General features: G+C 39.7%; 1 protein-coding gene across 2 annotated transcripts; it reads right to left on the bottom strand.

Moving 5' to 3' along the window:
• Positions 1-2,390: 2,390 nt before the first annotated feature.
• Positions 2,391-15,349, bottom strand: Col4a1 (Collagen type IV alpha 1). Of its 2 annotated transcripts, none has more exons than XM_028306945.1 (12): positions 15,241-15,349; positions 15,030-15,066; positions 10,368-10,649; positions 10,046-10,288; positions 9,633-9,854; positions 9,234-9,542; positions 8,550-9,017; positions 8,079-8,462; positions 7,528-7,984; positions 5,285-6,802; positions 3,556-4,787; positions 2,391-2,988 (listed from the first exon to the last, which is right to left on the bottom strand). In XM_028306945.1, exons 1-12 carry the CDS (start codon positions 15,258-15,260, stop codon positions 2,731-2,733), a joined length of 5,430 nt encoding a protein of 1,809 aa, XP_028162746.1. In that variant the 5' UTR covers positions 15,261-15,349; the 3' UTR covers positions 2,391-2,730. The 2 variants fall into 2 exon arrangements, with proteins under 2 accessions (XP_028162746.1, XP_028162748.1); XM_028306947.1 differs by having other exon boundaries at positions 3,556-4,778; positions 5,987-6,802.
• Positions 15,350-15,361: the final 12 nt, after the last annotated feature.

Below are 15,361 nucleotides of genomic sequence, written 5' to 3'. Positions count from 1 at the left end.
TGCTCAAACAGAAACGACGGGCACCAAAATATTCGATTACGCACATTACATTCCAGCAACCGTTAAATTAGAGACGAAGAAATATCAAGCATTGGACCTGAGGTAGGTAATACTGTTCTACTGTGATACAAATTTTTGAAACATTTTACAAGCCATCGCCCGATGAAAACCGATGAACAAGTGTTACTACCTAGCTCGTGGACTACAACAAAGTAAAAAGTTGTTATTACTGTTACAGTCAAAACTCATAATCATTTCAAGTGGGTGATAGAGAATCAACTATCAACTTCTGTTTTTGGGCATATTGCTGCGACACTGGCCCCGCCCCCTTTTCACATCTCCTTTTAGTTTCTGTGATCTGTGTTTGGCATCCTGCTTATTCGAATGAGTTTTTGTATTCGTGTGATAGAGAAACAAAGAATTGGATATTTATATTGTACAGTATAATTTGTCATAGTTTTAGCCCGTTGGGCTCTACGTCTACGGTTTCGTTTTATTTACAGCGTTGAAAGATAGTCAAGTTCGAAGACGATGAGGACTATCCCTTCGGAGGAGATGATATAGAAGTTGAGTATCTTCCACGCAGAACCAGAGCTGGCGAAATTGACAGCGACAGCAGAATCAGAGCCTGCGAACCCAACACCAGTCTCGCGACGTGGTCGATGAGAAAGAAGACTTTAATTGTAACTTTTATAAAGCTGAAAGCTATTTTTGTTGATCTCAGCTAGAATTAAGTAATACTAAATTTTTATAAGATTTTGAAGACTGTTCGATTTGCTGTAGATTATAACATTGTGACAGCCCAATGTGCTAAATAAAGAACAAAAGTTAATGGTGTTTTTTCTTTTTGTCTGACAAGCTTAAATCAATGTTATAACACTCCTAAAATATGACAGCTGTTTAAGTTGCGGTTAACCAGATACGAAACATTTTTGGTCTAGGCGTTCAGTACTTTATTAAATTAATTATGCCGTTCTAATATTAGGACATTGGGATTACCCTCGGAAGTACCATCTTCGAAACTGGGTCGTAGGAGGCTTTATAATTAAGCACCTCCAAACGAATTCTTTTTCCAAAGGTTAACTGGCAGAGAATGCCTTAAAGCATTATATTCGACTTTGCCCTGTATACAAATTAGGTGGCATTAAAGTTTAAATAAATAAATAATAGTACAAGTTTTACAAAACAATAAAACTTGTATTATTGAGCAGAGACGATGCACAGCATCTGGTGAGAGATGCGTCTACTTCCGGTGTAGTTTTTTAGCATTTTATACCTTAACTGACGTCATTTCCGCAATTATTTAATAGGAATTGATTTGACTTACTTCCGTTTGCCGCCATTTTAGTCACCTGGGGGCGAGCTTGCTCGGAGTTCTTCATAGAGAGCTCACCAGGAGGCCTTCTTGGGATGCTGTGCATCGTCTCTGCTCAATANCATCGTCACATGCCGAATAATGTTTAATTTTACGAAAGAACACTTTACCTGCCGATAAAGTTGCTTAATTTTTATTAGTATTTTATAATGGGTAATTACTCAATTCCAAATATGAAAGTAATAATATGAAAGGTGTATTATCCTTTCAAGGCGGAGTAGTAGATTAACTAGCTAGTTTTGATTGAAGTGCTAATGGTAAAACCAAGAAGTAGGATACAGAAGGACTCACACTGAGTGTGAGTTTACATCAAACGTCCTCACTAGTGAGCACCATAAAAAAATAATTAAATGAAAATGTTAGTTTTTGAAAGTTTCCGCTAGGGGCGCTGTACGTACAATCCGTCATACATTTAATGTTATTTTTTTCCCCGCTCACTAGTGAGGACGTTTACTTTGATGTAAACTCACACTGAGCCCTCGTTTTGCGTGAGTTAAGTAGTAGATAGTAACATGATAAAAGACTTTCAAACTTTTGAAGTTATTTATTAGAGTTCATTCAACTTAAGTATTTTCCAATTATGGCTTAATCACATCTAGTAAGTTATTGTACAAATTTAGAAATAATAATAATGATAACATATACAATAGATAACGGCAACTATGTTTATAAAACGTCGACATCAAAACAAGATGTGATTGAGCTATAACATTTATTTATCTACAATGGCAGTGCTTATTCAATATCCTCACCACTACCCAATTGATGTAACGTGATAGAAAATGAAGCATAATTATTAGACTTTTATATAATTTTATATGTACCAGTATAAACTGCTCGCTTAAACTTAAGTCAAAACTTCAACTTGTTTAATATATACAATTTATTTTTATTACCTTAGTAATAGTAACGTAAGTTCTTATATGAATTTTACTGTGACTAGTGAAGTTACTTAACTTAAGGACAATTTAATTTCGATAATTAATCATTTTTTACTTGTGTGTATGCTTCATCATTTTGCTATATTTTGCGGGATATTATCATTCATTATAATACGTAAGTTAATTAGGTAATTATTTAATTAAATATCCTTAACTTATAATTTTGTCTTAGAATAATTGCTTTGGTGTACTTAATGGACTAATATGACACAATTTTTAGCAGGTAGCTTCGTGGCCTTTAAGAACGGAGATGAGCTAGTCTTTTTAATAAAAATTAAGTAAAAATACTATGTACTTAAATGGAGAACTATTTTAGATGTGGGATCTGAAAGTTACGTTAGAAATAGTTTTTCCTGTGCGTCTGAATTAAAAAATGTTTTATAATATAAATTTTACAAGCTGGCAACGATTATGTTAAGTGTTTTTGATGCATACAGTGCATCGGGAGACAAGCTCAAGTAATCTTCCAGATTTAAGTGTAGACCGTCTGGGGCTAGCAAATTGTTGATTGTCCTCTATAGTTGTCAGCCAGAAACTGAGCTTGTTTGCAAAGTGTTGGCAAGTTCCGCCTTCGCCGTTGCACTCGATGAACGGCGTCGCACGGAAGTCCTGCAGACACGAGCCAGGACTAGCCAGAGCTTGGCCACCGCCTTGCCCACCGGCGCCAGTATGCTAAAACATAAAACATTTGTTAGTACAACCAAGCCTGTTCATCTCCGCGATTTTACATCGAAAACAAAACACGCACGATGGCCCACCTACAAGACGCAGTTTGGCGCCTCACGTCACATCATTTTACCGTACCTCTAGTACGAAAAACTTTCGAGTTCGTTTCGTTTGCGTATTCAAAGTGTCATCGAAAAATTTTGTATGAAAAATTAAACAGCGCCCCCTAGGGCGGCTATAATATAGGGGGCGCTGTTTAATTTTTCATACAAAATTTTTCGATGACACTTTGAATACGCAAACGAAACGAACTCGAAAGTTTTTCGTACTAGAGGTACCGAAGTCAGCCCTATAGCTTCGGCGCAGTGCCGATCAATGACGTTTGTTAACAAAATGGTGCTTGACTCTTGAGAGAGGCTAAATTACACCATATTGTTAATGACATTGAGCATACATTTTTTTAAATACCTTCGCGAAGTAAAACTTCTGTACGTAGTACTTATTATTATTCTGTGGTATAACGATTTGACTTTGGAATCATTAAAGAAATACTAAAAAAAATTTGACAATTACCATGACAAAACTGTATCCAATCCATAGTTCACTCCATCCTCCGGGGCACGCCGGAATGTCTAAGGTTTGACTGTGTATAGCAATGACGTTGGCGGGCACCTCACAGACTGAACATCTGGATATATATTTCGCGATTTCATTTCCTTCCACAGGCATCATGGGAATCGCTTCACCAGTAGACAACCAATAGCTTCGATCGTTTCGGCTGGCATAATTACATACATCGTTTAAGTCACAGAATAGGAACGGCATGGTGCTGAACTTTCTCACGCAAGAACCCGCATAGCCCAAATCTTGATTATGCGCTTTCTCATTACCATCAATGTAGAGTAAAGAATATCCATCCCATAATTTAACATGCCCTTGATCACACTCTGGTATTTCTGCGCTTTGGCTGTGCTTAACCAATAAAGTACCAGTTAAGTAATCTTGCGTTTGGCATGGAGCCCCAGGTGCTCCGGGGTAACCTTGTTTTCCTGTTAGTCCGATCTCACCTCGCTCGCCCATCAGCCCTTGGAGACCTTGAGGTCCAGGCGGGCCTGCTGGTCCCATAGGACCGGGATATCCGCGATCACCCTTTTCTCCAGGTATTCCATCTAAACCGGGTCCGCCCGGAGACCCATCTCGTCCAGGCAATCCGTTCAGCCCAGGTGGACCACGTGGTCCAGGTTCTCCTTTCGGGCCAAAAACTATAGAAGCAGGTTCTCCTTTTTGACCCTTATTACCCTGTTGTCCTGTAAAACCGATACGACCTGGATATCCCTGATTACCCTTTTCGCCGGGCACGCCAATTGGTCCTGGCTGTCCATCAAGACCATCTAAACCACGATCACCCTTATCACCTTTTTGACCCTGAGCACCTGGTAAACCTTGTAGACCTTGATCACCCTTTTCACCTGGCAAACCATATCCTGTAAGACCCCGTTCTCCTTTATCTCCTTTAACACCCATTATACCCTTAGGCCCAGGATAACCTGGCTGTCCATCGAATCCTGGAGGTCCTGCTAAGCCTTCTCGCCCTTGGTCACCCTTTTCACCTTGTGGTCCAGGTCGTCCATTCAAACCAGCTACACCAGTTGGTCCTGGCAGTCCAGGGAAGCCTTGGTCTCCCTTTTCTCCAGGGATACCAGGTGCGCCTGGACGTCCGTGTTTACCGTTAAGACCAGGTAATCCTTTTTCACCAACTATTGTCAATCCAGGCATACCTTCGGGTCCAGCGGGGCCTCTGTCTCCTGAAATAAGAGGCAGCATATTATTATATTTATATTAAAATTTAAACAACATAGTATCTATTGTAGCTATTTATTTTGGTGACATCAATAAATTGACGAAAGTGATGAAGTATTTATTAGCTAAATGGTTTTTACTGGGGTACCTAAATAATTTACAAAATATTTTATCGCAGCATGAGAATGAAGTGACTCATTTAATAAAATTGATGTATCGAGTTCGATAATCATAATTGTTTAATGGGTTTTTTAAATTAATTAAATTTTAAATTCATTATAAAAATTATAAGTAACTTGAAAAAATCGAACTGCCTAAGGCGGGAATCGAACCCACGGCCTTTCGCTTGCCGGGCGACTGCTCTTCCATCTGAGATACTTAGACACTGGAGAAAATGCTTATAAAAGGCTCTTTTACACGTCCAAGTATTACTTTAACTTCGAGATAACAAATGTGCTAGTGCTGACAAGAAGCAGTATTATATCCAATAGACATAACGTACCTTTTTCTCCTGGATAACCATTTAATCCCCTTTCACCTTTCTGGCCTGTAAATCCACGTTCTCCTTTTTGACCTTCCATACCACGCTCTCCCATTAATCCTCTTTCTCCTTTGGCACCTTTGGCACCTGGTATTCCTTGATAACCAATGTCACCCTTTTCTCCTTTGACATTTAGCGACGGACCAGGGGGACCTATATCACCCTTTGGACCAGGATAACCAATAGGCCCTGTTAATCCGGGGGGTCCTTGTGGACCACGATCTCCTTTTAAGCCATCGAATCCATCTTGACCGGGTGTTCCAGATTCACCTTTGTCACCCTTTTCCCCTGTGTAACCATCTAAGCCAACATCTCCTTTCTCTCCTGGCAAACCATCCATTCCAGGTGACCCAGGTTGTCCATTAATACCAGGGAGCCCCCTGTCTCCTTTCAAGCCGGGAAGTCCCGAAAGACCTGCATCTCCTTTTGGACCAGCTGGTCCTGGATAACCATCTCTACCTGGCCTACCACTGTCACCTTTTTGCCCGACAGGGCCTGGCAGCCCGAATCCAGGTAAACCAGTATCACCACGTTCTCCTTTATCACCTCTTTCTCCTGGTAAACCATCTAGTCCACTTCTGCCTGGTATACCTGGTTCACCTTTCTCTCCTTTATCAGATGCTAATCCAGGTTCACCCTTAAGACCTGCGAGTCCTTGGAAACCTCTATCTCCTTTTTCTCCGGTTAAACCTGTTCTCCCTGTTGAGCCTGGTGGTCCTGGGTAACCTTGATCTCCCTTAAGTCCTGGCGCACCTATAGGACCAGGCGGTCCATCAAGGCCTGCTTGGCCTGGCAGTCCTTGTAATCCAATGTCACCTTTATCTCCCTTTTCCCCTGGTATTCCGGCAACGCCTGGTGTTCCACGTATTCCTGGTCTGCCACGCATGCCCGGTAATCCTTTAGGCCCCTCGCGGCCTAATATTCCCGGTTCTCCTTTTAGACCAGGCAACCCAATGACACCCGGTTTTCCTTGAAGTCCAGGATAACCTGGTTGACCTTTAGCGCCATCCTTTCCGGGAAATCCTGGTGTTCCAGGTAAGCCAGGTGGTCCTGCCGGTCCCGGTTCTCCCTTTTGTCCAAAAGGCCCCGGCTGACCAACACGACCCGTAAAACCTCTATCACCTTTCTCTCCAATCAATCCAATGGGTCCAGGCGGACCGTCATCACCAGGTGTACCAGGGAATCCTCTTGGGCCTTGTTCTCCTTTAAGACCAGATAATCCAGGGGGGCCTTGAGGTCCAGGCATCGAAGGACCTATTTCACCCTTATCTCCTTTAGTTCCTGGTACTCCTGGGAAGCCCCTAGCGCCAGTAAGACCTGGAGCCCCAGGAAAACCTATCGGACCCATATCTCCTTTCTCTCCTCTCGGTCCTGGAAGACCACGAGGGCCGACAGGCCCGGTTCTACCTGGAAGACCAATTTCTCCCTTTTCACCAGGACGTCCATCTCCACCCTTATCTCCTTTTTCGCCAGGTTCACCTAAAAATAGATATAAAAATAACCGTTTAATAAAATATATAATTAGTAACTCATGTTGTTATCTCTTATATTATAACAGGACTTCGAATATCTCTAAATTACTTTTTTAAACGTGTGCGTTATTACTTTTTAGTCAACATTTCTTTATTTGTGCGGACTATTAAACAGTGCTTATCAATCGTCAAATTTTAAAATAAAAATAAGTCTATTTAAAAAAAAAAATGTTCTTATAGAGCTTTTGTTACATGTATCAATCTCTTTTTGCCCGACCAGCGCTTTGAGACCAACATTTGGTAAGTGCCGAGAAGAAGCACCGCGACAAACTCAGTCACCACTGTCTGCCGGTAGAAATAACTGTAGTAGGTACATTATTGACCAGGGGCAGTTCTCTGCATTTATTACGCATTCTTGTATATTACAATAATAAAATTGGTATACAAAATTGCGAAGTTATAATAAATAACTANTTTTTAAATAATAATTCGATTATAGAATTAGGTACATACTACAACGCACGCCAGCGTCCTGACGGACGCGCGCGTGACACTCGACTGATATAATACCCGCCGGCGGGGCGCTTCGCTGTAGGTAATTATCGGATGTACCGCGCGGAGTGAGCCAGGCCTGCTATAGGATAGGTACTTTTAGGTAGAAATTAGCATCACTTCATATTAAGCTGTTTCTAGCATACTCAAACTTGGTCAAACCAAACTTCACAATATTACCTGGTGGTCCTTGTGCACCCGGATCTCCTCTTGGACCTGGGTCTCCTCTAGTAAGTTCTTCCAAATTAGCTGCACAGTGACCTGGTTCGCCTCTGGTTCCCGGACGTCCTGGGAATCCTTTATCTCCTTTGTACCCCCGGTCACCAGGTGTTCCTTTTTCTCCCTTGACACTAGTTCCCTTGATTCCTGGTAAACCTGGGAATCCATCGCTACCGGGGATGCCGTCGGCTCCAGGTGGGCCCGAGTCTCCTTGATCACCTTTAGTTCCAGGCATACCGATAGGTCCAATATCACCTTTGGGACCCAGTGGACCCCTGTCACCTTTAGGACCTGTCAAACCTATAGGTCCTTGCGATCCTTTTTCACCTTTGGGCCCTCTTGTTAAATCTAGTGGTATAGTAGCATCTCTACCCGGTTCTCCCGGTGGTCCAATAGGTCCATCATCACCACGTTCACCCTGAAGGAAATATTTTCATTTATTGTAATTAATGTTTATAAATAAATTAGAAATCGTATATCATTTTTGATTGACTTATTTTATGTATACTAACCGGTGCTCCAGGTGTACCCGGGAAACCGTTAAGTCCGTCTGCTCCTCTTTCACCCGGTGTACCATTGGGGCCAGTAGGCCCTCTTTCTCCAGGTGCACCTGGGAAACCATTATTTCCACGATCTCCTTTGGCGCCAGGGCCGCCTGGCCAGCACTCATTACAACGTCCACCTATGTCTCCCTTTTGTCCTGGGTTTCCAGGTAAACCATCTAAACCTGGGCTACCTTTCTCACCCCTTTCACCAGGGGCACCCATCTCACCCGGAGGCCCGGGTATTCCTAGTGTGGAATTTCCAGGTATTCCTCTCGCTCCAGTGTGTCCTCTTTCTCCCTTTTGTCCCTTTTCACCGTGCAGACCAGGTATACCGCCATCTCCTTTTTGACCCTGCATGAAAAAATATAAAATAAGCATAAATTATTGGTTATGAATCATAACTTTCAAATACATAGTAACGTATCAAATCTAACTTACAGGAATTGAATAACCATCATCGCCTTTCGGCCCTCTTGGGCCTTGAGGTCCAACTGGACCGTCGTATCCTCGAGGACCTATGTCACCCATTAGACCATCTAGACCAGGTTCTCCTTTTTCTCCTTTGTGGCCAGCTGGACCTTCAATACCGGGCGAACCTGGTTCTCCTTGACCTCCTGGTGCACCCATTGGCCCAGCTTCTCCCATATCTCCAGGCCTGCCATCAGTGCCCTTAGGTCCAGCAGGGCCAGGATAGCCTCTAGGTCCCATGGGACCTGGTGGGCCGCGAGATCCACTGCGACCTCCAGCTGGACCAGGTATACCTTTCAATCCTCTCGGTCCCGTTTGTCCATCTCTACCAGGTTCTCCTTTACTACCTGGACGACCAGGAAGTCCAGGTAACCCTTCAGAGCCACGATCTCCTTTCTGTCCCATTGGGCCGGGAGCTCCATACATACCATCACGACCCTGAAAGTATATTATATTGTTTGTACTCTTGTGAGTAGCCTCATCCATTATGTCATACGAGGATTTTAATTTGCTTAAAATTATCTAGTTTGTTATTATGTACACAAATATACTGACCTTAAAATACAAGTATAATTACATTGACAAATCGCGCTTATACGTATACACCAAACAGGTATGTTCAGTATAAAGTGTGTATAACACTAAATTACTTACACGTTCTCCAGGATTTCCTCTTATGCCTTTTTCTCCTTTCATGCCTACTAGACCTGGTATACCCATTTCACCCATTGCTCCTGTGTCACCCTTTTCACCCATAATGCCTGGCTCTCCTTTAGAACCCTTTTCACCCATATCTCCCGGACTTCCTCGTATGACACCTTTAGAATCCGTCGCAACAGGCAATGTTATATCAGGACATGAAGCCCCTCTGTCACCTCGATCTCCCCGGTCTCCTTTATCTCCCTTTATTGATAAACCTTTAGATCCTTTAGCTCCTTTGTCACCTTTAAAGCCAGCCGGACCCTTAAATTAGATAAATTGAGGTAATATAGATTCAAGTGGATATATTAAGGAACTGAATAGAATTTAAAACATATTGAAGGGCTGCCTTACCACAGGTCCTGTGTTTCCTTTAGGCCCTTGCAATCCAGGAGGTCCAGAAGGACCAACTGCTCCCTGTCTGCCCTGCATTCCATCAGCTCCGGGTTCACCTTTCTGTCCTTTAGGATACCGTCCTGTATAACCTGGTTCACCTTTACCACCTTTTTCACCTTTTGGTCCAGTAAAACCGCGAGGACCTTGTGATCCTTTGGGACCAGGTGCACCAGGCTCTCCCTTGATGGAATAGTTAAATATGTTAGTAACTTAAGAACCAGAAGATTAAACTATTAATTCCAGTGGTCCTCATATAACACTAAATTCAACCAAATTGGTACTTAGACTTTACAAGTAAATCGTACGAAGACTTCATTTTTATTAACTAAGTAAATTAATTTAGTACGTTCAACCTAATGCTAATTACTTACATCAGTACCGTTACAGCCATCTCTACCAGGAATACCAGGCAAACCAGACTCTCCTTGAACACCTTGTTTCCCAACCGGACCAACAAAACCTTGAGCACCAGGTTTTCCTCGTTCTCCTTTAGGACCTCGTGGACCTTGTGGCCCAATTTGTCCCTTTTCACCTTTAGGTCCTTGTGGTCCCTCTATTCCTTCATGACCGGGCATGCCTCTCTCACCTTGCGGGCCTGGAACACCTGGGAAACCCTAAAATAGAATTGAGGTTTACATTACAGGAGATATAAAATAGAATAACAGGTTTAGGAATGCTGAATTGTTTACTTACTCGATAACCCTTTTCAGCGAAACATTTCGGAACGCAACATCCAGGTGCGGTGCAGTTGCGGTCAAATGCTGTGGTGCGTTGCCTGGTGACCGGGTCGTAGACGGCGAAGTTCAGGCCCGGACTTGGCGGTGGTCGCGAGGGCGCAGGCGGCACGTCGGGCCGCTGCGACAAGCCGTACGTGTTGTATGAGCGTGGAACTTCGGCGGGCGGCGACGGAGGGTTCCATTCTCTAGGCGGCCATTGAGAATCGACGTTATTCCATTCCGCATATCCATCATCTTGCTGTAAAATACGACGAAAACTTTTAAGTTTTTGTTTACAATGTGCTGAAAGACGTTTGAAAGATATTTTTTTAGTAGTTATTCAAGTAGGAATACAGGGTGGAAACGATAAGTGATGAAAATGAAAATGAAAATGAAATGAAAATGAAATGAAAAATGAAAATGAAAATGAAAATGAAAATGAAAATGAAAATGAAAATGAAAATGAAAATGAAAATGAAAATGAAAATGAAAATGAAAATGAAAATGAAATTTATTCGTCATTATCATAGGTACAAAGTTGTTAGGGGTTAGTAGGTTCCACTATGATCTGCCGTATAGGCATACGAATTCTTAATAAATTTGAATAATTATATAATCTATTAAATCAATTGGTATTACAAAATTATCTATGTCAATGCAGTCAGTCAATCTTTCTAATTATTAAATACAACAGAATAATAGCTAATGTCATAAAGTATACAATTTCAAATTATGTCAAAACTTAACCTAAAGAATCATTACAAAATTCATCAATGGTATAATACATTTTATTTAATAGTAGTAAGATCAGTTCCTTTTTAAACATTTTGTCATCACACTCTAGCAAGGCCTTAGGAAGCTTGTTAAACAGTTTTGGTGCCATATCTAAGAAACTCTTTTTCATTAATGTAGTCTTACACATATTTCTTTCTACCATAGGTTTCCTAGGTCGAAGACGATGAGCTATTGTCGACTCCACTCTTTTAAATTCATCTGCATGATCTCACTCGATTATATCTAAACAATACAAGATATCCAAAAACTGGTTACTGATCCTAAAGTGTCCTATGTCCTATGTCCTTAAAAGTCCTCTATGAAACGGTACCAAAAATAGGTTACAAATTAATAGTAAAAATTCAATGTTTCCATCTTCCATACATTTAGTTCTATCACATTCATGGCACGCATCTCTTGATAATAATATAGCAAGTAAAGCCTAATGTTTTCCGTAAATAATTTTAATAAGAATGCAATTTATGACTTTATTATTTAACTAGCTTTTCGCCCGCGGCTTCTCCCGCGTGAAATTTTGTCTGTCACAAAAAAACTATAACGCGCGCGTCCCTGTTTCAAAACCGAGATAAAAACGGTCCTATGTCCTTTCCCGGGACTCAAACTATTTCTATGCAAAATTTATTCAAAATCGGTTCAGTGGTTTAGGCGTGAAAGGAAGACAGACAGAGTTACGTTCGCATTTATAATATTAGTATGGATATATGTAGATTAGTATAGAAGTATAAATAGTTTAGATATAGACTAGTATAGATAAAAAAATACACTTTTAATATTGTTTTTCCGGCATAAGTACATCATGTAGTATGGAAGCTGGAAAGCCTGGAAACAGTGAATTTTCGAATGTTTCGTTTAATTCTAACATGACCAATGACGTCATGAGATCTCTAATGTCATATCTTGGTTAAAATTTTTGTTGAAGAAAAGCACTGATTGATTTGATAATGCTAAGGCTACTGAAATGTGAGACAAAAAAAAACCTTGCATATTCCCTATTATTCACAACATTCACTAGTGTAAGTACCTACCTAAATATCACGAATTTACCAAAACGTTTCAGGTGACTTCATACAGGAATCTTCGGGAATACTAAATCCCTACTAATATTATGAAAGTAAATCTGTCTGATTTTGATTAAATTTGGCGCGCGATAAAGTTTTTCTGTGACAGACAAAATTTCACGCGGGCGAAGCCGCGGGCGGAAAGCTAGTGAAAAATAAAGGTAAGTAAAGTAAGTTGTATTGAGACGAATTAAAAACCTCTTACTTTTTTCGAGGTCGATTAAAATATCTAAATTTCATTGAAACTTCTGAAAGGCTATTAAAAAACTAAACCAATACCCCGTTTAATCATAACGATTAGGTATTTAATATTTTCATAACTATTGCACCACTATTTGTTTAATTGTTTTTAAAAGAAAATAACCAACCAACTAGGTATTGAAGGTGTATACGTAATTGGGCAAGTACCAAAAAAACTTATCCCTAATCAAATATAAAACTTGACCCCATTTAATACTTGTTGTTTGTTCAATAATTTTGTCCGACAAGAGATAATTGTGAGGCAATGTTATCTATGAAACTGTATGGACCTACCTACTGAATAAATCGTCATTTTTCATTATAATACGAGATATAAACTGAAAACTTGTGTTTCTCAAAACATAGCTTATCATTGTAGTAAAAAAATGTAAGAGATTAAAAACATTTTCATTAATTAACAACGTTTCTTGTTGTTGATTTGTAATTTTTAATCGCAATCGATTTTATTACTTGTAAGTTTTTACAGCGTATGTATGTGCTGTGGTGTCTAATAATCGAATTAGACATTATTCGCTATTGATTTTGTAACGGTAGTAGCATGATGATTGATTACTTACATACCTAGGTATAATATGTGTGAAGAACATTGAACATACATTCATAATTTGTCGGCCGTTTGGTGTAGTGGTTCAGAACGGACTACTATGCCGAGAGGTCCCGGGTTGATTCCCGGCAGAAATTGAAATGATGAATTTTAATTTCTGTGACGGGTCTGGGTGTTTTCTATGTATAATATGTATGTATTAAAAAAAAGTATTTAAGTAGGTATGTTTATATCCGTTGTCTAGTACCCAAGCTTTGGTTAGTTTGGGGCTAGCGGCGCAGTGTAAAATGTCCAAGGATATTTATTATTATTATAATAATGAAGCCAGGTATTTTGCGATTTTTCATTTTCAGTCGATGCGAAATAAGTTTATGTTTCTTAGGCTGGCACCGACTCCGAAAGTTTTAATCATTCCTTACAACTAGGTAGGTTCTAGACTAGTGTGTAAACATCGTAATGAAGTCATGCTACGAAGTGACTACTTATTCTGTGGCCTAATAAATGAATGACGCAAGTATGTTTTTTTTTTAATTTTGATTATTTACACATACTACCTATTTTTTTTTTGTGTTGCGTCTGAAAGTCTGCCTTGTCCAACGGAATTTATTGAATTACATATTGAAAACTACTGATAATTATCACCATTGAATTGTGATTGTTCACTGTTTTTGCTAACATTTTATCAAGTGAGCTTTTGCAAACTCATTGGAAAGATTGTACGGAAACCAATTAAGTACCTACCTAGAATCTTACATCTATTTTGATGATTTCAAAATGATAAAATCGAAATTCAGAAGCAAATACCTTTGTAAAGTAGAATGGTGTCGAATGTATAATATTTGGGTAAAATAATTATCTGCTGGTATTTACTTAAATTTTAAAAGTTCAAACTCTGGCTAGCTCTAATCTGCTGGATTATTTTAGTACAATTTGGAAACTTTTTTGTTTCATTTTAACGCCACTATTTTGCAAAATGGAATTTGTGTGAATTCTGAAATTATGTTACGTTCCATAATACATATTATTTATGATGTTCATTAGAACTTGAAGGAACAAACGCTACAAATAAGTTTCATCTTGACTCTGGCTAGGAGGATCACGAAATTCCGCCGGTAGGTATTGCATTCCAAATAATAAGTTTGTAAAAAATTACAAGAAGCTGCTCTATGTTCAAATGTTGTAAAATTATTATTTTTTTACATAATATAAAAATAAAATAAAATATGCGTGAGATATATTAAGATAAACCATTGTTTTATAAGACGATATCCTTTTTATTGCACACCACTCAAAACCGACCAAACTAAAACGGCAAAAAGGCGGTCTTATTGCAAGCCTAGCGACAGGATCTCTAGATAACCCAAGGAGAGGACAGTTAATTTATAAATTAGATTTTTCATTTCCATACCTATCATGATCACAATTTTTATTAATTTTGAAAATCTTTTTGTTAGATTATTATTGATTTATATTATGAAAAGCAATAGAACGAATAAAATTACTTTCTATAATAATATTGTAGCGCTATTAATATATTTTTAGGGGTAGGTATTTTATGTGGTATTGAAACAGTACATTTGCGTTTGTGCAATGACCGCTACATTTACATCCGAACGGTGATAAACTTTGTCGGTCGTCGTCACAGTTGATATAAAATATAGAGTTAAGTACTTGTATAAATTAAATATCAAGATGTTGATATTAGAAGGAAATAAAGCAAAGAAATCAATGGGTGAAGTCATCAGAGCGGGCCTAACAAAGTGTTTTTGTTACTGCTTTGCAAAACTCGGATACTGATCACGTTTTTGAAGAAATTGCAAAAAGACGAATGCAAGCGGACGGGCGAGTCGGCGAGCGCGCCGCCGCCGCCCGCGCCGCGCCATTCCCTAATTTCAGGAAAGTTTTTGTCTAATGTATTTTTAATGATTTTCAAAACCGTAAGGTTGTCAATCAAAATAATAAAAGTATTTCAATTACTTACTGTGATCACTCCCAGCGGCGCCAGCGCAGCTACTAACCTACGAATAAAATAATTTACGTTTTAATTATATTTATTAAACTGGAGTAACTCGTAGTCTACACTTTTATTGTATTTAAAACCATTTTAAAATAGGAGCGGATGAAAAATGTAAAGTCTTCAAAATAGAATTGAGTTTAGTGAGTCGTAAAAAACTTTGTTTAAAATGTCTCACCACAGTACGGAGACCGCCATGGCCCCGAGCGCGCTGCGCCTGAATCCCGTGCGCGCGCGCCGTTAGTGCCGGGATACTAAAGGAGCGAGGAGAGGTCGCGCCGCGCCGCGGGTCGCACCCC

Source organism: Ostrinia furnacalis, unplaced genomic scaffold, assembly GCF_004193835.3.
Source record: "Ostrinia furnacalis isolate ACB-3 unplaced genomic scaffold, ASM419383v2 OfSCF2054, whole genome shotgun sequence".
Classification (NCBI taxonomy): Eukaryota; Metazoa; Arthropoda; class Insecta; order Lepidoptera; family Crambidae; genus Ostrinia; species Ostrinia furnacalis.
Note: the sequence above shows the minus strand (reverse complement) of the source record. Positions and strands in the feature narration are given on the sequence as shown.